Source organism: Nomascus leucogenys, chromosome 22a, assembly GCF_006542625.1.
Source record: "Nomascus leucogenys isolate Asia chromosome 22a, Asia_NLE_v1, whole genome shotgun sequence".
Classification (NCBI taxonomy): Eukaryota; Metazoa; Chordata; class Mammalia; order Primates; family Hylobatidae; genus Nomascus; species Nomascus leucogenys.
The window spans coordinates 103,215,791-103,239,387 of record NC_044402.1 but is presented as its reverse complement, the minus strand read 5'-3'; the positions used below and the strand labels follow the sequence as shown (position 1 = coordinate 103,239,387).

Sequence of the window (23,597 nt, the reverse complement as noted above, 5' to 3'; positions counted from 1 at the left end):
AAAAAAAATCTAGATCAGTTCAATAAAAATCCAAGTGTGCACTAAATTCTGAGGATACAAAGTTGAAACAATCCACAAGGAGGAGGTGGACTAAATTTATAGTTCTTGTGGGGTGAGGAGTGATGGGGACAGAACTGTGTTTCAACATAACTAGCTTCCTTTATAATCTTGCATATATGATGCATTTAAAACATTATTCGGAGAAGGGATCCACAAGCTTTACCAGACAGACTGCCAAAGTTGTCCACAGCACAGAAGAGTTGTTAAGACCTCCACAAGAGAATCTAACAGGCATGATAACAAAGGTTTATAAAAAGGTTTAGAGGTAGCACAAGGGGGTGGATAACCTGTGGCCTGTAGGAAGAGGGAGGGTTTGGTAGTAACCTTCTGAGCTGGGTTTTGAAGAATGAGTAAACAGCAGATGGGGAGTGGACACCAAAAAGATGTGTGTTCCAAGTAGACAATGATTAGGTGGGCAGATTTTTATTAACAGTGAACACTATGGAGAGCTTTGGCAAATATAACAATTAAGAACAAAGAAAAATACATCATGTAAGTTATGTTCAACTGGGCACTATTCTTTGTTGAATAGTTGAGTACTTTTAGTGCCACAAGTATATTTGGATATATTACTGATAACAACAACATACACCCTTCTATTTTTATCATCTGAGAGCATGATTTTCAATACACTGAACTTGAGGAAGCTGAGGTTATGTTTCCATAATTAAATAATGCCTTAAATTTTCCTTTGAAGACAGAATTACCGAAGTTAACTTTCATTCTTGTAGAATAAAAAACTTCTTGTAGAAAATGAAAAGGCTAATTTTAACACTTCCATCCAAATGAGGCCGAGATTTTTAATTAACTTATTTGTTTGAGGTTATCTTCTTAAAAATGACTTAAGATGGCCGGGCGCAGTGGCTCACGCTTGCAATCCCAGCACTTTGGGAGGCCAAGGCGAGCGGATCATGAGGTCAGGAGATCGAGACCATCCTGGCTAACACAGTGAAACCCTGTCTCTACTAAAAGATACAAAAAATTAGCCAGGTGTGGTGGTGGACGCCTGTAGTCCCAGCTATTTGGGAGGCTGAGGCAGGAGAATGGCGTGAACCCGGGAGGTGGAGCTCGCAGTGAGCCAAGATCACACCATTGCACTCCAGCCTGGGCGACAGAGTGAGACTCCGTCTAAAAAAAAAAAAAAAAAAAAAAAAAAAAGACTTAAGACTCGTGGCTGCTAATAGGTCTCTGGGATGAAACTTTACATTTCTGAAGTACAAACTTCCAAATTTAGATAAAGTTTTTTATCTGGAATTTTTTTTTAATGACAGGAATCTAAAAACCATTTAACTTCCTTGCTGCTTTCATGAAAACAGACTTACGATATACCTCACACAAAATAATGTAAACAGTAATAACTTGTCTAACTGATCAGATCAAGAAACAGAACATTAACACCAATATAACATAAAGCACCAAAAAAACTCTCCTTGTGCCTTCTTCTTCCTGTCACTACCCCAGCCCACCAAGAAGAATCACTTTCCTAACCTCTGTGGCTTCTAAGAGCACATTATCCAAGAAAAACATGACCCACCACAGGATATGTGACCTCCACATATGCTAGCAGAAGCTGCAAATACTAACGTTACTTCAAAGCATTCTTCAACTTACAAGTCATACATAGAAAGAAAAAATCTCATGCTGTTTTTAAAATTTTATTTTTTCTTAAGCAGTTATTCCAAAAGGATTGTGTCTCAAAGTAGATATAACTTAAAAATGCCTCTATATTGCAAAGAAGCCATAATGTGTAAGAATCTAAGGACTTCATTAGCTGGGATCAGGAAAGAGTATATTCAACTTCATTAAAAAGGACTTACTAAGTGCAGATGACATGGCTATGGTATGTGCTGTTATCAAAAAGATTATAGAGACAGAAGTACAAAATCTGGTTTTGTCCTTTTTGGGCCCAAATCCAACCACCTATTTTCTTTCAGGTAAACAGATACATTTCTAGAAATCAGAGATCACTCCTTACCCCATCCCAACCCCCCAGTTCAGGTCACAGTTAGTACTTTAAAGCAAAAGTAAGACTTAGTGAGAACAGTATTCTTAAAAGAATGGCTAAAGCTAAAATGTTATATTGGGACCAACAATCTACCCTTGCTTTCATTATAGTGTGCACGGTGGTTATTGCTCTAATTTTGACATATCTGGGACAAAAAGAGACTAATTTTTTTAAAAGACTTTGAGTAACTTATTTTATTGACAAAAGGTTAAAATTACTTCTTAGATATCCACACTTAGTTACGACTGCTAATTTGTCTTTGGAACATAATTAAAATATTAATAGTGTTTTTGTGTTACACAGTCTTTCTACCAGTAAAACGTATAATAAACATTACATTAAAAGAAAAAGAATAGGTTTACCTTCTACTAAGAGATCAATGTGCCACAAAACATGTAATATGACTGGGCACGGTGGCTCATGCCTGTAATCCCAGCACTTTGGGAGGCAGAGGTGGTAGATCCACCTGAGGTCAGGAGTTCGAGACTAGCCTGGCCAATATGGTAAAACCCCATTTCCACTAAAAATACAAAACTTAGCCAGGCATGTTGGTAGGTGTCTGTAATCCCAGCTACTCGAGAGGCTGAGACAGGAGAATTGCTTGAACCTGGGTGGCAAAGGTTGCAGTGAGCCAAGATCATGTCATTGCACTCCAGCCTGGGCGACAAGAGTGAAACTCCATCTCAAGAAAAAAAATAAAAACAAAAACAAAAAACCCAACCATGTAGTATGTTAGGGTTTATCTTATGCTTGATCTATCTACAGACACACACACACCCCTCTGGTCTTTTCTTCTCTCCCTTTAAAGATAAATAATGTAGTAGTACATAGCTCAGACACTGAGTCCTCAGAAACTTTCCGAATGCAATAGTCTAAGGCAGGTACCACAGGACACCACCCAACAAATATTTAAAGTCATTTCTTAAAAACAATCAAAATGCTTTGGAGCCAATCAACCAAATCTCTACATTTAGCACTTAGGCAAGTCCTAAGGGCCAGTGAGTAAATCAAAGAGCTCAACTCAGGCCGGATGCAGTGGCTCATGCCTATAATCCCAGCACTTTAGGAGGCCAAGGCGGATGGATCACTTGAGCCCAGGAGTTCAAGACCAGCCTGGGCACATGCCAAAACCCCATCTCTACAAAAACTAGCTGGGTGTGGTGGCATGCCTGTGGTCTCAGCTAACTGGGAGGCTGAGGTGAGAGAATTGCCTGAGCCCAGGGAGGTCGAGGCTGCAGTGAACTGTTGACTGCAACACTGCACTCCAGCCTAGGTGACAGAATGAGAACCTGTCTCAGCAGGGTTGGCGGTGGAGGGGGGCAGGCACAACTCCAAACAAGTACACTTGGGCCAACAGATTTTAACCTAATAGAATGAGCCCATTTCTGCTTTCCAGTTCCAAAATAGTGGTAAAGAAGCACATGGTTCCACTCCCTGCCACAGAAAACCAAAAACAAATATGTATTACTGAGGTGATTACTAGCAATATCCTAGAATTCAAATATGAAGAGAGAGTTCCTGGGGCCACAGAGAAGTGAAAAAACCGAGAATCAGACTTCCACATCTGTGACAACCCTACCCTCATTCTGCCCAGCACAATTCATGGTTTCTACACTAGAAAAACTGAGACTGGTTTAGACAACCAGCTTCCCCACAATCCTGGGTTCCCTGACAAGACACTGCCTTAACCCATGGGAAGCATGGTAAATACATGAAAGGAAAAATATGCCCAAGGAAAGGCGAAAACAAAGAGGGGAGGCAGAAATGCCATCCCCAGCCCTTGGAAACTCTGCTGTGCAATTCGGTGAAAGCACATCACAGTGGTTCAGCAGCACCACACAGGTCCCTCCGGCAGGAACTCCGACCTAGCCTTCCCACGCTGCTGGGACCTTTGGGACCTCCCCCATTCAGGAGCAGCAGCCTTTAGGTTGTTTACTAGAGCCATGGTGGACCTCTGTTTAAGGCGCCACCTAGAGCCAAAAAGGAGGCAGCAATCAAGCAGTGAAGAATCTGTAAGCAAATATATCCAGTAAAAACCAAAACAAGCCAGATAGAGAAAACTAGAATAAATAATCCTTCAATGCAAAGACATAAACCTATATCCACAAGAATTAACAGCAAACAGGGAACCATGATCTCCTCAAATGGACAAAGCAAAGAACCAGTAACTGATGCTAATGAGACACCAATATGTGAATTTGCTAACAATAATTCAAAATAGCAGTTTTAAGAAAACTCAGTGATCTCCAAGATAACACATAAAAACAATTTGGAAATTTATCAAATAAATTTAACAAAGAGATTGAAATAATTTTTAAAAATCAAACAAATCTTAGAACTGAGAAATACATTTGCAGAACTAAAAAATTCATAAGAGTTGTGATATAAACAGGAGATGAATCAAACAGAGGAAAGAATTGGTGAGCTTGAAGACAGGCTATTTGGAAATATACAGTCAGAGAAGAAAAAAGGAAAAAGGATGAAAAGGAACAAAGACCATCTACAAGATACAGAAAATTGCCTCAAAAGACCAAATCTAGGAATTATTGTTCAAGAGGATGTCGAATGATAGCAAGGGGTAGAAAGCTTATTCTCAGAAGTAATAACAGAAAACTTTCCAAAACCTGAGAAAGATATAAATACCCAGGTACAGGAAGGTCAGGGAACACCAAATGGCTCTGACCCAAAAACAACTACCCCAAGACATACAATAATTAAACATTCAAAGTCAAGGACAAAGAGAAGATTCTAAAAGCAGCAAGAGGAATGAAGCAAATAACATATAAAGGAGCCCCAATTTGTCTGGCAACAGACTTCTCAATGGAAACTATACAGGCCAGAAGGGAGTGGAACATGATTTTCAAACTGGTGAAAACAATGACCTAATTTCTTGAGAATACTAATGAAAAAGTATAAGCCAGTATTTTCATAATGGGCATAAAAATCATCTGAGCTACTTGTTAAAGATGCACAGCTCACGTCCTACCTCCATATTTACCCATACTAAGTCTGGGGTAGGGTCTTGGAATCTACAGTTTCTACTAACTCCCCAGGTGACTATGATGCAGGGAGTCCCTGGAACAAATCTGCTATAAAACTGGCTTAAACTCTCAGCTAGTACCACTTAAAACTTATAAGCTAATATGGTGAAAAAACCTAAAATAAGCAGTTGCTAAAACAAGAGTTTTCAATTACAGTCACAGAAGCAGATAGGAGACTGGTGTTTCCTAGTAGAGAAGTTGAAGGGATTCAAAAACAATGCTCTTTGTGTGGTTAAATTATTCAGAATTCAGGTTCAAGGAAGCACTGACAAGAAAGCACATGAGAGAAACAAAAGAATGCCTTTTTTTTTTTTTTTTTTTTGAGACAGTCTCGCTCTGTCATCCAGGCTGGAGTGCTGTGGCACGATCTTGGCTCACTGCAATCTCCGCCTCCCAGGTTCAAGCAATTCTCCTGCCTCAGCCTCCCAAGTAGCTGGGATTATTACAGGCGTGCACCACCACACCCAGCTAATTTTTGTATTTTTAGTAGAGATGGTGTTTCACCATGTTGGCCAGGCTGGTCTCCCACTCCTGACCTCAGTGATCCGCCCACCTTGGTCTCCCAAAGTGCTGGGATTACAGGCATGAGCCACCACGCCCAGCCTAGAATGCCCTATTTCAAATCACTCCAAGATGTTAATGATAAAAGAAGATGACAAACTGTGTAAACTGCAGAAGGCTGGACAATCTCCATGTTGTATCTCAGGATTTGCAGTAAAAAGAAGCCAAAAAGGGTGGCTCTCGGACTTGGCAACCACAGTGAAATTAGACAGCGAGGGCTAAACACTGTCATCATATCTCCAAATAACATTCATCACCTAAATCGCTCCATCTCACACAAACCTCAAATCCTTAGTCATCACTTGTAAAGCAAGGAGCCACAGGCTGTATACTTTCTGGGTGACTTATGAGTTTAAAATGGGAGTAGCTGACTAGAATACTAGCCAAAAGAAGTATGTGAATATAGGAGATCACATACCAAGGGCACTAGATACTACTGTTAGTTTAAAATCCTGCTTAGGCCAGGCGTGGTGGCTCACGCCTGTAATTCCAGCACTTTGGGAGGCCAAGGCGAGCGGATCACACAAGTCAGGAGATCGAGACAATCCTGGCTAACATGGTGAAACCCCGTCTCCACTAAAAACACAAAAAATCAGCCAGGTGTGGTGGTGGGCACCTGTAGTCCCAGCTACTCGGGAGGCTGAGGCAGGAGAATGGTGTGAATCTGGGAGGCGGAGCTGGCAGTGGGCCGAGATCACACCACTGCACTCCAGCCTGGGAGACAGAGCAAGACTCTGTCTCAAAAAAAAAAATCCTGCTTACATTATCTTCCTCACAGTGAGGTAGGGGTGTGTGTGTGTGTGTGTGTGTGTGTGTGTGTATTTTTCTTTTTTTTTTTTGAGATGGAGTCTCGCTGTCGCCCAGGCTGAAGTGCAGTGGCGTGATCTCGGCACACTGCAACCTCTGCCTTCCAGGTTCAAGCAACTCTCCTGCCTCAGCCTCCTGAGTAGCTGGGATTACAGGTGCCCGCCACCACGCCCAGCTAATTTTTTTGTATTTTTAGTAGAGACGGGGTTTCACCATGTTGGTCAGGTTGGTCTCGAACCCCTGACCTCATGATCCACCTGCCTGGGCCTCCCAAAGTGCTGGGATTACAGATGTGAGCCACCGCGCCCAGCCATGTGTGTGTATTTTAAATGTATTTATGAGAATGGATCTTGCTATGTTGCCCAGGCTGGCCTCCTTGAAAGAATGGAACCACACTGAGATTTCCTGGTCTATCTGGAATAAATATACTGCTAAATTCAACATGTAAACATGACTGGATACATGTTCACAAATGACAGCCACAGAAGACATTTTGCAAACAACTAAAGAAATTTGAATAACAAGTGGGTATTAGCTGATATTAAGCATTACTGTCAATTTTCTAAGATAATCATACTGTGGTTATATAGTAGTACTGTGGTTACTTTTAGCAAATACTGCAAAATGTCAGCTATTATCTAATCTGGGTTGTAGATATATGAGTGATCACTATACTATCTTTCAGCTTAAAAATGCTGATAATAGGCTTGGCACAGTGGCTCATGCCTGTAATCCCAGCACTTCAGGAGGCTGAGGCAGGAGGATTGCTTGTGCCCAGGAATTTGGGACCAGCCTGGATAACACAGTGAGACCCTGTCTCTCCAAACTTTAAAAAATTAGCCACGCTAGGCCAGGCGCAGTGGCTCATAACTGTAATCCCAGCACTTTGGTAGGCCGAGGCGGGCGGATCACGAAGTCAGGAGATTGAGACCATACTGGCTAACGCGGTGAAACCCCGTCTCTACTAAAAATACAAAAAATTAGCCGGGTGTGGTGGTGGGCACCTGTAGTCCCAGCTACTCGGGAGGCTGAGGCAGGAGAATGGCGTGAACCCAGGAGGTGGAGATTGCAGTGAGCTGAGATTGTGCCACTGCACTCCAGCCTGGACGTCAGAGTGAAACTCTGTCTCAAAAAAAAAAAAAAAAAATTAGCCAGGCTAGTGGTGTGCATCTGTATTCCCAGCTACTTAGGAGGTTGAGGCAGGAAGATCACTTGAGCTCAGGAGGTAGAGGTTGTAGTGTGACCTGTGACTGCATCAGTGCAGTCCAGCCTAGATGACAGAGTGAGATCCTATCTCAAAAACAAAAAAAGCTCGTAATAGTTTATTTGTAGGGATGGTGGAAGGGATACTTACGAGCATTCCTCAAAGACTTTGACCCTTTCACAGCCCTCAGGAGGTTCCCTTTTGAACATATAACTGTTGTTAGGTTTTGGTGAGGTTGCATATTTGGGCAAAGGAGAATTGTTCCCATTCTCTGCAAGAAATGACACATTAGATTACTACATAAATGTAGAGTCATACTATATTTAATTGTTCTTGGACTAGCCCACCATGAACTACTTGAGGGCAGGAACAGTGCTTTATTAATCAAGGAGATAATTAATGTTTGTTAAATAAATGCACACACAAATAAAATATTTATTTCATTTCCACTTACAATTACCAGAGCCTAGGCCTGTATCACATAATCCTCAGTAGTGAACACTGATCTAGCTGGCTGCCTTATTTCTATTCTTTACAAAACAAATGCACTGAAACACTACTTCCATTTTTCCCAGTACAAATATCTGAAATGGTTCTTCACTGGTTGCTGATGATTAATTCTTGGCCTGCGCTTCAGAATTTCTCAGTTTGATTTCTCTGCTTCTCTGGTTACAATCTTTGCTCCAGGTAGTCAGAGCCACTGGATGCCAAACATTTTTTTTGCCTATGAATTTCCCTTACCTAAAAGGGGTAAGTTCTGTTTATTTTCCAAAAGGTCCTTCAAAGTCTGGCTCTGACTCAAGTTTTTTGAAATCCTTCCAAATTAACCCTATCAGAGGAACATTTCTTTACTCTGATATTCTTGTTTAGTGCTGATATCCTCAATTTATATTAACTTACAAATTTTAATATGTTAAATATCTGTTTTAAATTTTCAGTCTGTACCAGCTAAGCTACAAACTCCTTGCTGGCGGCAGCACTACAGCCCAGTTTTCATACAAAAGAAATTCACAGAGGCCAACCAGCTACTAAAATCAAATGGATCAGGACACAACATTTATTGAGTTTATTTATTCATAGACTTTCTACATGTTATTGACGTAGAAGTAGAAAGAATGGGAAATCAAGAGCCAGATTTTATCTGACCCATGTTTTATCAGACCCAGAAGCTAGCAATGAAAGTCCAAAGAATAACAGTTTACAACTTTCCACAGTTTAAAGTAACTTCTTCACTGAATCTTCTGTCTTCTGCACTTGTTACAGTTTTAATGACTTAGGTGATGAGTAGTAGCAGCCAGTCCTAACAGCAGAGCACTTTAGGACATTCAACACACTGTATGGAGGAGGTTCTAAATAAATGACTACTGAACTGAGCTTTAGAATTTATAAATGTCATTATTATTGCTTTCAAGTACACAACGTAACCTGGATTAGGCTAAGAAAATACTGTTCTGACATAGATGCAAGGCTAATATTTGTTTTAAAAGACAAGAATATTTGTAATTAACATTCAAACTGCTTCTATTTCCAGGTTATTTCTAAGATACTTTAAGGGTATTTTTAAAAGTACCCTCCAACGTTTTATATCAGGCTTGCTTTGAACACTCATCCTACATTGATATAAATCTGTTTAATCCTTGTTTAAAATGTCACAAGTACAGATCCTAAAAAACACTAACTTGAAGGCTTTGTATTGATTTAAAAAGCATTAAGGTAATAAAATAATGACTATCAGGTGACAGAGACCAAAGTACTTTTCAGAGCAAGTGCTCATCTCATTTATTCCAAAAACAATGTTTCTCACCAATAAGGAAGTTGTATTAACAAGTGCAAAAAAAGAGCTACAAACTAACAAAAGCTCATAAACTTGCCCAACTAGACCACAACTGGGCATGACAGTCAAACCTGTTTACACCCCAAATTTAAAACCTAGGCTTTGAATACATTAACTGAGTAGCCTCGAGTGTGTGTGTTCTGCTAGAAAATGAATAGAATGAATGATACAACAGGAGGTATTCCGTTATCATCTAGTAGCACATTCCTCCAGCACTGTACCTTTATCTCTGGGATCAACAAGCAGGTCATCAGCTGAGCAAGGACTCTCCTCGCTACCTTCATTGGAAATGGTGAGGAACGATGTTGGGGACACGGACTGGGAACGGCTGCTGTTGTTGCTTCCCCTGTCTGCCCCACCAGGGGTCTGCGTGTCAATGCTGCGCGTGCTGCTACTTCTCTGTACAAGGGGGGGTGGAGCACGGTGGCCATCTGGAATATCTTGCGGCTGTTACAAAATTGTAAAAACATAGGTATATTTATAATTAATTTCGAATCACCAGCAATGAACCCAGTGTCAACCTTCCCGTATAGTGCCAGAGACTCACAAATCAGAAATCCCTTCCTACTTATTAGGATTTCATGTTGCATGTTAGTGACATCCCTGTCTAATCTGACTCCCAATTCCCAAGGCCTGGCATACAGCAGGTGGCCAATGCTTGTTGAATAAATGAATTGTACTGAATCACTTATCGTGTGCTAAGGGTTATTTTAAAAATTATAAATGAGGGCCATGAAATCTAGGTGTAACACTAGGTTCCACATTAGAGGAAAAAGGTTATTCATCATGTGAACCAGGGACACTGATGCCACGCCCTGAAAGGATTTTTTCAAGTCAACCCTCCTAAATGGGGGAAAGGTTAATCACAGAAGTGCTAATGATGGGGAGAAAATCAAGTACACACACAGAGGAAAGCCTGTGTGGATCACTTAGCAGGGAAACCAACTCCCTGCACATCTTTGATTCATTTACCTTTATTATATCGGGAATCTGTACCCCATCAAGCAGGATAAAGGAGAAGGTGTGGGGAGCTGTGTTTTCTCTAAGCTAAACCAACCTTTTATCTTAAGGGAGAGGATCTTAAGCATCAATACAATACTCCATTCCTCCTTCACTGAAGAATAGAGAGACGGTTAGATAAATAAATATACTCTGTGACATGGTTTTTGAACCGAAACAGTTAATTTTTCTGTTTTACATAGCAACTATTCTCATGTGTTCTAGTCAGTAGAGAGAATAGGCAGAAGATCGTTTCTTTTTTTTTTTTTTTGAGATGGAGTCTCGCTCTGTCGCTCAGGCTGGAGTGCAACAGCACGATCTCAGCTCACTGCAACCTCCACCTCCCGGGTTCAAGCGATTCTCCCTGCCTCCCAAGTAGCTGAGATTACAGGCACGCACCACCATGCCCAGCTAATTTTTGTATTTTTTTAGTAGAGACGGGGTTTCACCATGTTGGCCAGGTGGGTCTTGAACTCCTGACCTCAGGTGATCCTCCTGCCTTGGCCTCCCAAAATGTTGGGATTACAGGTGTGAGCCACAGTGCCCAGCTAGATCATTTCTAAATGTACTTTATGATGACATGGCCTAGCATGTCAACCAAAACCAAATAGTCACTGACATTCAAAAAAGGAGCAGATAGATTCATGCTTAAAAAGTATTCAATGTCATGTAAACTTCTGCCCCCCTTAATTAGTAAGCTAAACTTTTGTTAAATGGAGTTATAGCAAATAAGAAGTATATCACCTAATGGTTTCTAAATACAGACAAACAAAAAATAGTTTCTGTTCAGTAATCCAAATTCAAGTCAGATCAGTTGCCTCTATGACATGCAACAAAATGAAAACTTTTCATTCACTCTCCCAGGTCAAAGATTTTCAAAAGAGATAAATTTTTGCTCTCTCAATGAGAAGGAAGAAACCCAAGTAAATATGGAAACCCAAACTGTGCATTTTTAATAATTAGGAGAGTTCAAGAATGATTTTAAGATACAAGATCACTTACTATAAGTTGCTCTTCCTTTTCCCCAGTCTCTTTAATTATTATTTCAATCTCCTGATTCAATCCTTCCACGCTATTCCGGAACCGGGAGCCTGTTGATTTGGTGATGGGAATTACAGGAATAAGTGCACTCTTTGGAACAGGAGCCTTAAGAAAATCGGATGGAGAAGAGAGGCTTAACATTACCTTCTAATTTTCTAGACTGAAGCATAATTCCAACAGACACAAGTAACTCAAAAATAAATCAAAGTTTACAGGCCTCACAAGAAGTGTGAGTGACCAAACCTGCTCCTTAGCATGTATGAAATATAATTTAAAACCCAAATCCCACACAATGAGGGTAGGATTTTGAAAATTTATTCACACCTATGAATGACTGCAAAGGGAACAGGGATAAATAAATATAGTAAAAGAACGTCAACCTCAGAAATTCTTTTATGACTGTAACAGAGCTCAGATTTCAAAATATAACTCTAAACTCTCCTAGTGCCACAATGATACAGTTTGGATGTCTCACCCAAATCATGGGGGTGGATCTCTCAAGAATGGTTTAGCACCATCCCTCTTAGTACTGTGAGTTCTTATGAAATCTCGTTGTTTAAAGGTGTGTAGCGGCTCCCACTTCTCTCTCTTGCTCCTGCTCGGCCATGTGACCTGTGTGCCCCTCCTTTGCCTTCCACCATGATTGTAAGTTTCCTGAGGCCTCCCCGGACACTGAGTAAATACCAGCGTCATGCTTCCTGTACAGCCTGCAGGACTGTTAGTCAATTAAACCTCTTTTCTTTTTTTTTTTTTTGAGACGATCTCACTCTGTCACCCAGGCTGGAGCACAGTGGTGCGATCTCGGCTCACTGCAACCTCCACCTCCCATGTTCAAGCGACTCTCCTGCCTCAGCCTCCTGAGTAGCTGGGACTACAGGTACCCGCCACCACAGCTGGCTACTTTTTTTGGTATTTTTAGTAGAGACAGGGTTTCACCGTATTGGCCAGGCTGGTCTCAAACTCCTGACCTTGTGATCCACCCATGTCAGCCTTCCAAAGCGCTGGGATTACAGGCGTGAGCCACCACGCACAGCCTCTGTTTTCTTTATAAATTACCCACTCTCAGGTATTTATAGCAACATGAGAACAGATTAATCTATACACTTATTTATATTCTGGGGGGGATTTATTATTTTGTTTCTTCTTAAAAAAAAATAAGATACACGTGCAGAACATGCAGGTTTGTTACAAAGGTACACGTGTGCCATGGTGGTTTGCTGCACCTATTGACCAGTCCTCTAAGTTCCCTCTCCTCACCTCCCACCTCAAACAGGCCCTGGTGTGTGTTGTTCCCCTCTCTGTGCCCATGTGTTCTCACTGTTCAACTCCCACTTATGAGTGAGAACATGCGGTGTTCAATTTTCTGTTGTTGTGTTAGTTTGCTAAGGATGATGGCTTCCAGCTTCATCCATGTCCTTGCAAAGGACATGATCTCATTCCTTTTTATGGCTGCATAGTATTCCACAAAGTATATGTACCACATTTTCTTTATCCAGTCTATCATTGACGGCATTTGAGTTGGTTCCATGTCTTTGCTATTGTAAACAGTACTGCAATAAACACATATGTGCATGTGTCTTTATAGTACAATGATTTATAATCCTTTGGGTATATACCCAGTAATGGGATTGCTGGGTCAAATGGTATTTCTGGTTCTAGATCCTTGAGGAATTGCCATACTGTCTTCCATAATCGTTGAACTAATTTACACTCCCACCAACAGTGTAAAAGCATTCCTATTTCTCCACAGCCTCACCAGCATCTATTGTTTCCTGACTTATTTTAATAATTGTCATTCTGACAGGCATGAGATGGTATCACATTGTGGTTTTCATTTGCATTTCTCTGATGATCAGTGATGTTGAGCTTTTTTTCATATGTTTATTTTTTTTACATGTTTGTTGGCCATGTAAATGTCTTCTTTTAAGAAGTGTCTGTTCATATCCTTTGTCCATTCTTTGATGGGGTTGTTTTTTTCTTGTAAATTTGTTTAAGTTCCTTGTAAATTCTGGATATTAAACCTCTGTCAGATGGGTAGATTGCAAAAGTTTTCTCCCATTCTGTAGGTTGCCTGTTCACTCTGATGAGTTTCTTTTGCTGTGCAGAAGCTCTTCAGTTTAATTTAGATCCCATTTGTCAATTTTGGCTTTTGTTGCAATTGCTTTGGCGTTTTTGTCATGAAGTCTTTGCCCATGCCGGTGTCCTGAATGGTATTGCCTAGGTTTTCTTCTAGGGTTTTTATGCTTTTGGGTTTTACATTTAAGTCTTTAATCCATCTTGAGTTAATTTTTGTATAAGGTATAAGGAAGAGGTCCAGTTTCAGTTTTCTGCATATGGCTAGCCAGTTTTCCTAGCACCATTTACTGAATAGGAGACCCTTTCCTCATTGCTTGTTTTTGTCAGGTTTGTCAAGGATCAGATGGTTGTAGATGTGTAGTGTTATTTCTAAGGTCCCTGTCCTGCTCCATTGGTCTATATGTCTGTTTTGGTACCAGTACCATGCTGCTTTGGTTACTGTAGCCTTATAGTATAGTTTGAAGTCAGGTAGCATGATGCCTCCAGCTTTGTACTTTTTGCTTAGGATTGTCTTGGCTATATACACGGTCTTGATTCCATATGAAATTTAAAATAGTTTTTTCTAATTCTGTAAAGAATGTCAATAGTAGTTTGATGGGAATAGCATTGAATCTATAAATTACTTTGGGTAGTATGGCCATTTTCACAATATGATTTATTTATTTAACAGAACCACTTCCAAAATCTATGTAGAGAGTTTTAAATTAAAAATGTTTTTATTGTCACAGTATTACTTTTGGAAAGAACTATCTGGTTACATAATTACAGGATATTACTTGTTTCCTGACAAGATACTCAAAATAAAATACGAAACAAGCATTAACAGAGGTATCTGCCAAAGCTAGTAACATCAGTGTGCCAGATGAACATCCTGCAGATTCTTCTGCTGTCTAGCAAAGAAATGTGATTAACCTATCCTTCATTTAGGAAAGTTTCTTTGGAAAACCTCTTTCAGGAAGAGGTGGGCAAGAAGACAAAGGTAACAGGGCCTCTAATCAATGACCATTAGTTTTATTCCCTGATAACCTTGCTGTCTGATACAGAACTTAGTGTTAAATCTCTATTTCTCCTTTTATTCCTGCTCCCCTTTAGAACTGGAAAAAAAAAAAAAGAAAAAGCATAATAAACACAACAAGAATCCTTGGCAAACACAAGAAATTTGTGATTAAAAAAGGCCAAGGGGAAGCTCCACGCAGAAGTGCTGAGTGAGCATGTCTCCACGCTCAGTTAGTGTTGGGTCCTCATATGTAACACAGGACACAGAAACCTACCTCATGGCTTTAAGGATGAAATGACAGGAAACCTGGTATGGTGCCTGGCGTCTAAAGCATGAACGCTCAGAAAACAGTAGCTGCAATTTTTATTTTGTATTTTCCCTATTATGTATTTTATTCTTAAAATAATTCTTTATCTTTTCACATTTTTTTCAAGTGTCACTTATTTTCTTTCACATATAGTGTCTCCTGATTTTTCCCTTTTTATAAGTCCCTCTGTTCCCACATTCCCCACAGCCTCAAGCTTCTATATTACTTATTCCCTTTACTTCCATCTCTTCTTTCTGATCCCTTTTCCAATCTCAGCATCCACTACCAAAGGAAAGAAAAATCTTAAGTTTTATAGAGAAAATTTATATAAGTTTTAAAAATTCAACTTATATTTTTGAGCCAGTCTCCATAGCTCAGATCTTTGGTGCACAGATATACAATTTTCAAAACCTTTTTTTTTTTTTGAGATGGAGTCTCGGTCTGTCTCCCAGGCTGGAGTGCAGTGGTGCAATCTCAGCTCACTGCAACCACAGCCTCCCGGGTTCAAGTGATTCTTGTGCCTCAGCCTCCCGAGTAGCTGGGATTACAGGCACCCGAGACAATGCCCAGCTAAATTTTTGTATATTTAGTAGAGATGATAGGGTTTTGCAACATTGGCCTGGCTGGTCTCAAATTCTTGACCTCAGGTGATCCACCACCTGGGCCTTCCAAAGTGCTGGGATTACAGGCGTGAGCCACTGTGTCCAGCCTCAAAACTATTTTTTTGAGGAAGAGCTTAGCCATATCCATAGATCTATTCTCTTAGTCTAGTTCATTTGATGTGAACACTTGTCCTGGTTAGACCCTTTCAGCTTTTGTAAGTGGTGACAACTCTATATACAGTTTAGTGGGTGGCTAAAGCACAATCAATGTCATAAATCAAGTACTGGTCAGACAATAAAACTTTAAGTCACTAACACTCCATAGGTATAAAAACTCAAATTCCTGAGGTAACCTGCAGTAGTCAGCTGAGCTATACACTTCAAGTAACACAGAGTGATCTGTAAAGAATGATGCAATTTTTAGAAGGTGAATTGTAAAATAATTTTGCAAATTTGCAAACGGAAAATTATGAGACTAAAGCTTGATCTATATGTCTTCAAGGGTTTAGCCCTTATACTTTTTGATTTTCCCTTTCCTCAAATATAAACATAAATTCTATGTGCAGAGAGAAACCTACACACCTAATTTCTCAACATTTTCTGTTCTACCTACTGGAACAAGTTTCATATACGCCAGATATTTCACAAAAGCAGGAAGTGAAAAGAACATTCTTCCTTTGCCCCTTAATGTTTATTCAACTAAAAGCCAATGCATGCATATAAAACAGACACACACACAGATTTATATTTCACCCAGAAAAAAAGACTATTTCCCCAAAATATCAGAAGCAAGCTACACCTGGGGACAGAGGTGGTATTTTTTTCTTTTGGATTATTTTTCTACAATTAACCTGAGGAGAGAAACTATGTCTTATTAATCTCTTTAGTGCCACTGCCAAGCACAGAGCCTAGAACATACAAGACGCTTGTTCAGTAAGGCTGGTATATGGATGTGTGTCTCCCCCTAAAATCATGTGTTGAAGCCCTAACTGCCAATGTGGCTGTATTTGGACATGGGGCATCTAAGGCAGTAGTTGAGTTTTGTTTTGTTGTTGTTGTTTGAGACAGGGGTCTCACCTTGTTGCCCAGGCTGGAGTGCAGTGGCATGATCTTGGCTCACTACAATCTCTGCCTCCTGGCCTCAGGTGATCCTCCCACCTCAGCCTCCCGAGTAGGTGGGATTACAGGCACATGCCACCATGCCTGGCTAATTTTTGTACTTTTTTGGTAGAGACAGGGTTTTACCATGTTGCCCAGGCTGGTCTCAAACTCCTGGGCTCAAGCAATTAGACGGCCTCAGCCTCTCAAAGTGCTGAGATTACAAACATGAGCCACTGTGCCCAGTCAGCAGTAAAGTTTAAATTAGGTCATATGGGGGGGGGGGCGGGCAGCCCTGGTCCAAGAGGACAACAGAGAGACACCTCCCATTCCCATGCACACAAAGAGCTCATATAAGCACACAGCAAGAAGGGAGCTGTCTGCAACCCAAGGGGAGAACCCTCAACCAAATACCAACCCTGCTGGCACCTTGATCTTGCACTTAAGAGTCTCCAGAACTGGAAGATAAATTTCTGTTGTGTAAAGTCACGTAGTCTATGCATAATATTTTGTTACGACTGCCTGAAAAGACTAATACACTCACCTTTAGTTTTTTTTATTTTTACAGTTTTCAATAGACTTAAGAACATACTTAAAATAAGCCAGAGATATAGTGATCCAGAGAACTTGAATATGTCCATAAAAAGTTTGCCCTGAGAAACTATTTTTAACTTCATTGTTTACTCTTTTTTTATTTAAATAATTTTAAAAATATAATTAGAGATAGGGTCTCACTATGTTGCCCAGGCTAGTCTCGAACTCCTGGCCTCAAGTGATCCTCCCAGCCTTGACCTCCCAAAGTGCAGGGATTACACACATGAGTCACTGTGCCTGGACTGGCATTGTTTTCTTTATTGCAAAAGTAAAAAAATATTCAGTGAAGAAAGAAAATTAAATAGATGTCAATCACCAGAGATAACAACTATTAATAATTTTATAAAAACTCTTCTATTTAGTCCTTTTTCTTCTATATACATATACATTTTTAACCAGAAACAGATCATACCTAGTGTTCTGAACCCAGTGGTTTTTTTTTTTTAACATTATACCAGACCTGTAACCTATCTCTATGCTTTAAAATGTTTAACCAAATCATTTTTATAGTTAGATAATATTTCATTTTATGAGTGCATTACTCAAGAAATCAATGCTCTATTAAACAAATAGTTTTCAATTTTTCACTATTACAGAACCATACTGTCATGAATATCCTCTTAGACAATTATTTGCACACATACGTAAATACTTCCTTAGAATAAATTCCTGGGGTGAGGAGCTATTTTTCTGGGGGGACACAAAGGATAGTAAAGATTTTTCAGGACTTTGATTCATCATGCCAAACCGAACAGTAAAATATTTTTACTCCTCACATTTTTATCTGCACTCTATGAATATATATGTTTCATGAAACTCTCTAAGCTGGATTTATTTTTTCTAAACCTTTGCTAAGTTTCATAAACTACCAGTGCTCTCATTCCTTCAGTTTTTACATTGTAGAACACACAATGAAATACTAATCAGTTATGTATACACATGTATACATACACACACAACCACATTTTTCTTTATTCATTCAACTGTTGATGGGCACTTGGTTGATTCCATACAATGGCTACCGAGAGTGGCTATGATAAACATGTGAGTGCAGGGTATCCCTTTGATACGTTAATTTTTGTCTTTTTGATAATAGCCATTCTAACAGGGGTGAGGTGATATCTCATTATGGATTTGGATTTGATTTGCATTTCCCTGATGACTAGTGAAGATTAACTTTTTTTAATATATATTTGTTGGCCATTTAATCTATGTCTTCTTTTGAGAAATGTCTAGTCAGACATTTAATCTGTCTCTTCTTTTAAGAAATGTCTAGTCAGATTGCCCACTTTTTAATGGGATTCTTTGTTGTTATTATTGTTTTTTGCTATTGAGTTCCTTGAAGATTCTCGATGTTAGTTCCTTGTTGGATGAATAGTTTGCAAATATTTTCTCCATTCAACAGGTTTTCTCTTCACTCTGTTGTTTCCTTTGCTGTAACAGAAGCTTTTAAATTTAATATAGTCTTACTTGTATATATTTTTTTGTTACCTAGGCTTTTGTAGTCCTAGTCATAAAATCTTTGCTTAGACCAATGTGCTGAAACATTTCTCCTATGTTTTCTTCCAGGAGTTTTGTAGTTTTGGGTCTTACCTTTAAGGCTGTAATCCATTTTAGGTTGATTTTTGTATGTGTTAAGAGATAATGGTCTACTTTCATCCTTCTGCATAAATCAGTTTTCTCAGCACTATTTATTGAAGATGTTCTTTCCTCCAGTGTATGTTCTTAGCACTTCTGTCAAAAATCAGCTGGCTGAAATGCATGAATTTATTTCTGGGTCCTTTATTCTGTTCCATGGATCCATGCTGTTTGGATGACTATAGCTTTGTGTAATATATTTTGAAGTCAGGTAGTATGATGCCTCTAGCTTTGTTCTTTTTGCTTTGTATGGCTCTATTTGGGGTCTTTTGTAGTTCCATTCAAATCTTAGGATTGTTTCTTCTATTTCTGTGAAGAATGTCATTGGTATTTTAATATAAACAATATTTTAATTGCAATGAATCTATAGATTGCTTTGGACAGTATGGTCATTTTAACAACATGAATTCTTCCTATGAACATAGGACATCTTTCCATTTGTGTCCTCTTCAATTTCTTTCATTAGTGTTTGCAGTTTTTGTTGTAGATATCTTTCATTTCCTTGGTTAAATTTATTCTCAGGATTTTTTGTTGTTGTTCTTTTTTAGCTATTGTAACCTGAATTGCTTTCTTGATTTCTTTTTTAGCTAGTTCACTGTGAGTGTATAGAAACACTACTCATTTTTATATATTGACTTTGTATCCAGCGACTTTACTAAATTCATTTATCAGTTTTGTGATTTTTTTGTAGAGTCTTTTGGTTCTTATTTTATGTACAGATAAATTGGAACGGGTAGGTTTTTCTATATATAAGATCATGTCATCTGTAAAGAAAAATTTGACTTCCTGTCTTCCATTTTGGATGCCTTTTCTTTCTTTCGTCTGGTTGCTCTGGCTAGGACCTCCAGTACTACACTGAATAACTGGTGAAAATGGGCATCCTTGTCGTGTTTCAGTTCTTAGAGGAAAGGCTTTCTGCTTTTTCCCCATTCGGTACAATTTAGCTGTGGGTTTGTCACCTATTGCTTTTATTATGTCAAGGTATTTTCCTTCTATGCCTAATTTGTTGAGAGTTTTTACCATGGAGGAATGCTGAATTTTATCACATGGTTTTTCTGTATCTATTACAATGATTGTTGGTTTTTGTCCTTCATTCTGTTGATGTGATATATCACATTTATTGATTTGTCTGTGTTGAACCATCTTTGCATCACTGGAATAAATCCCACTTAATCGTGTTATATTACCTTTTTGATGTGTTGTTAGATCTGCTTTGCCAGTATTTTGCTCAGGATTTTTGCATCTATGATCAATAGGGATACTGGCCCATAGTGGGTTTTTTTTTTTTTTTTTTTTTCCGGTGGTGGTGGTTGTGCCTGTGTCTGGTTTTGGTAAAGGGCAATGCTAGCCTCATAAAATGAGTTAGGAGAAACTCCTTCCTCTATAATTGTTTGCAATCGTTTGAGAAGAACTGGTGCTAGTTCTATTTTACGTCTGTTAAAATTTAGCAGTAAAACCATTTAGTTCTGGGCCTTTCTTTGTTGGGACAATTTTTATTACTAATTCAATCTCATAACCAGTAACGTGGTTTGTTCAGGTTTTCTACTATTTCCGGGTTCAATCTTGGTAGGCTGTATGTGTCAATGAAATTACCCATTTCCTCTAGGTTTTCCAATTTGTTAGTGTATAGTTGTTCACGCTTATCTTTAACAATCTTTCTTCTAATACTTTTCGGTTTGGTTTGTTCTTACTTTTCTAGTTCCTTGAGGTAAACTCTTCAGATTGTTTATTTGAAATCTTTTTTTTACTGTAGGCATTTATTGGTATATACTTTCCTCTTAGCAATTCTTATACTGTATCTCATAGGTTTTGGTATGTTGTATTTGCATTTTCATTTGCTTCAAGAAATTTTTTTTATTTCCTTAATTTCTTCATTGGCCAATGGTCATTCAGAAGCATGTTAACTTCCATGTATCTGTACAGTTTCCAAATTTCCTTCTTTTTACTGATTTCTAGTTCTAGTCTGTGGTATGAGAAGATACTTCACAATTTCAATATTTAAAAATTTGTTGAGATATGTTTTGGGGCCTAACATATGGTCTATCCTGGAGAATGTTCCATGTGCTGATATGTGTATGTGTATTCTGTAGCTACTGCATGAAAAATTCTGTAAATGTCTATTAGTTCAATTTGACCTACAGTGCAGATTAAGTGCAATGTTTCTTTCTTGACTTTCTATATAGATAATCTGTTTGATGCTGAAAGTGAGGTCTTGAAGTCTCCAACTATTATTGCATTGGGGTCTATTTCTCTCTTTAAGCTCTAACACTGTTTGCATTATATACTAGGTGCTCTAGTGTAAGGTGCACATATATGTACAATTGTTATATCCTCTTGCTGAATTAATCCCTTTATAATTACATATAATAACCTTCTTTGTCTTTTTGTCTTTTGACTTGATGTCTATTTTGTGTTATAGAAATACAGCTAATCCTGCATACTTTTGGATTCCATTTGCATGGAATAGCCTCTTCCATCCCTTCGCTTTAAATCAATTATGTGCTTTTACAAGGGAAGTGAGTTTCTTGCAGGCAGCATACTAATGGTTCTTATTTTATTACCCATTCAGCCAGTCTACATCTTCTGATTAAAGCCATTTATATTCAAGGTTGTTATTGATAGGTGAGAACTTACTCCTGTCAGTCACTTTAATTGTTTTTTGGTGGTTTTGTATATCCTTTGTTTCTTTTGTCCTCTTTTATTGTTTACCTTTACATGTGGTGGGATTCTTGTAGTGATAATATTTGACTTTCTCTTTCTCATTTATGTCTGCTCAACCAGTGAATTTTATATGTCTGTGTGTTTTCATGATGGTAGATATCCTCCTTTCATTTCCAGATGTAGGACTTGCTTAAGTATTCCTTGTAGGGCTGACCTAGTGGTGATTAATTCCCTCAGTTCTTGCCTGTCTAGAAAAGACTTATTTCGCCTCTGTTTTTTTTTTTGACACAGACTCTCATGCTGTCACTCAAGATGGAGTGCAGTGGCACAGTCTCCACTCACTGCAACCTCTGCCTCCTGGGTTCCAGAGATTCTCATGCCCCAGCCACCTGAGTAGCTGGGACTACAGGAGTGCACCACTACGCCCAGTTAATTTTTGTATTTTTAGTAGATACAGGGTTTTGTCATGTTGGCCAGGCTGGTCTCAAACTCCTGACCACAAGTGATCTGCCTGCCTCAGCCTCCCAAAGTGCTAGGATTACAGGCATGAACGACCATGCCCAGCCTCTCTCTCTCTCTCTCTCTTTTTTTTTTTTGAGACAAGAGTCTCACTCTATCACCCAGGCTGGAGTGCAGTGGCGCAATCTTGGCTCATTGCAACCTCTGCCTCCTGGGTTCAAGTGATTCTCTCGTCTCAGACTCCCGAGTAGCTGGGATTACAGGCACCTGCCACCATGCCCAGCTAATTTTTTTTTTGTATTTTTAGTAGACATGGGGTTTTGCCATGTTGGCCAGGCTGATCTCAAACTCCTGATCTCAGGTGATCTGCCCACCTTGGCCTCCCAAAGTGCTCGGATTACAAGCATGAGCCACCACGCCCAGCCAACTCTCCTTCATTTTTGAAGGGTATTATTCCTGGGTAAAATATTTTTGGCTAGCAGTCTTTTTTCTTTCAACATTTTGAATATATCATCCCATTCTCTCCTGGCCTGTAAAGTTTTGGCTGAAAAACTTACTATTAGTCTGATGATGCTATCATTGGGATGTTTGTTCCTCCAAACCTCATGTTGAAATCTGATGCACAATATTCAAAGTGGAGCATAACAGGAAGTGTTTGGGACATGCAGGCAGATTTTTCATGAATAGATTAATACTTTCTCTAGGGAAGAAGTGAATTCACTCTGTTAGTTCCTGCAATAGCTGGTGGTTAAAGAGAGTCTGGCACCACGCCTCTATCCCTCTTGCTTCCTCACTTGACATGTTATCTCTGCACACACTGGCTCCCCTTCGCCTTCCGCCATGAGTGGATGCAGTCTGAGGTTCTGGACAGTCTACAGAACCACGAGCCAAATAAAACCCTTACCTGTATAAATAACTCAGCCTTGGGTATTCTTTTACAGAAACACAAATGAACTAAGACAGACGGGGATTCTCTTACATGTGACTTGACACTTTTCTCTTGTTTTTGGAATTCTGTCTTTGACTTTTGACAGTTTGACTATAATATGCCTTGGAGAAGACCTTTTTGGGTTAAATCTATTTGGGGATCTTTGAGCTTTCTGTATCTGTATATCCATATCTCTTGTAAGACTGAGGAAGTTTTCAGCTATTACTTCACTCAATAGGTTTTCGATGCCTTTGACCATCTCTTCTTCTGGAACTCTCAAAACTCAAATACTTGGTTGCTTGTTGCTTCCTGTATGTCACAGAGGCTTTGTCATCCCTTTTTATTCTTTTTTGTTTGACTGGATTGTTTCAAAAGACCTGTCTTCAAGTTGAGAAATTCTTTCTTCTGCTTGATCTAGTCTATTGCTGAAGCTCTCAACTGAATTTTTATTTCATTCTTTGATTTCTTCAGCTCCATGATTTGTTTGGTTCTTTTTAATCTATCTCTTTTATTCAATTACTTATTCAAATAACAAATTATTTTCCTGATTCTTTATATCGTTATCTGTGTTCTTTTGTATGTCATTGAGTTTCTTTGATATCACTATTTTGAACTGTTTTTCAGGAATTTCACCAATTTCCTTTTCTTTGGGATCTGTTACTGAAGAATTATTGGGCTCCTCTGG

General features: G+C 39.1%; 1 protein-coding gene across 1 annotated transcript in view; it reads right to left on the bottom strand.

Moving 5' to 3' along the window:
* Positions 1 to 23,597, bottom strand: part of FAM117B (family with sequence similarity 117 member B) — a 136,851-nt gene that overhangs the window by 5,469 nt on the left and 107,785 nt on the right. Inside the window, exons 5-7 of the mRNA XM_030803459.1 lie at positions 11,514 to 11,657; positions 9,734 to 9,959; positions 7,829 to 7,949 (exon numbers count right to left, since the gene is read on the bottom strand). Of these exons, the coding sequence (XP_030659319.1) occupies positions 7,829 to 7,949; positions 9,734 to 9,959; positions 11,514 to 11,657 (491 nt within the window). The remainder of the gene's footprint in view (positions 1 to 7,828; positions 7,950 to 9,733; positions 9,960 to 11,513; positions 11,658 to 23,597) is intronic.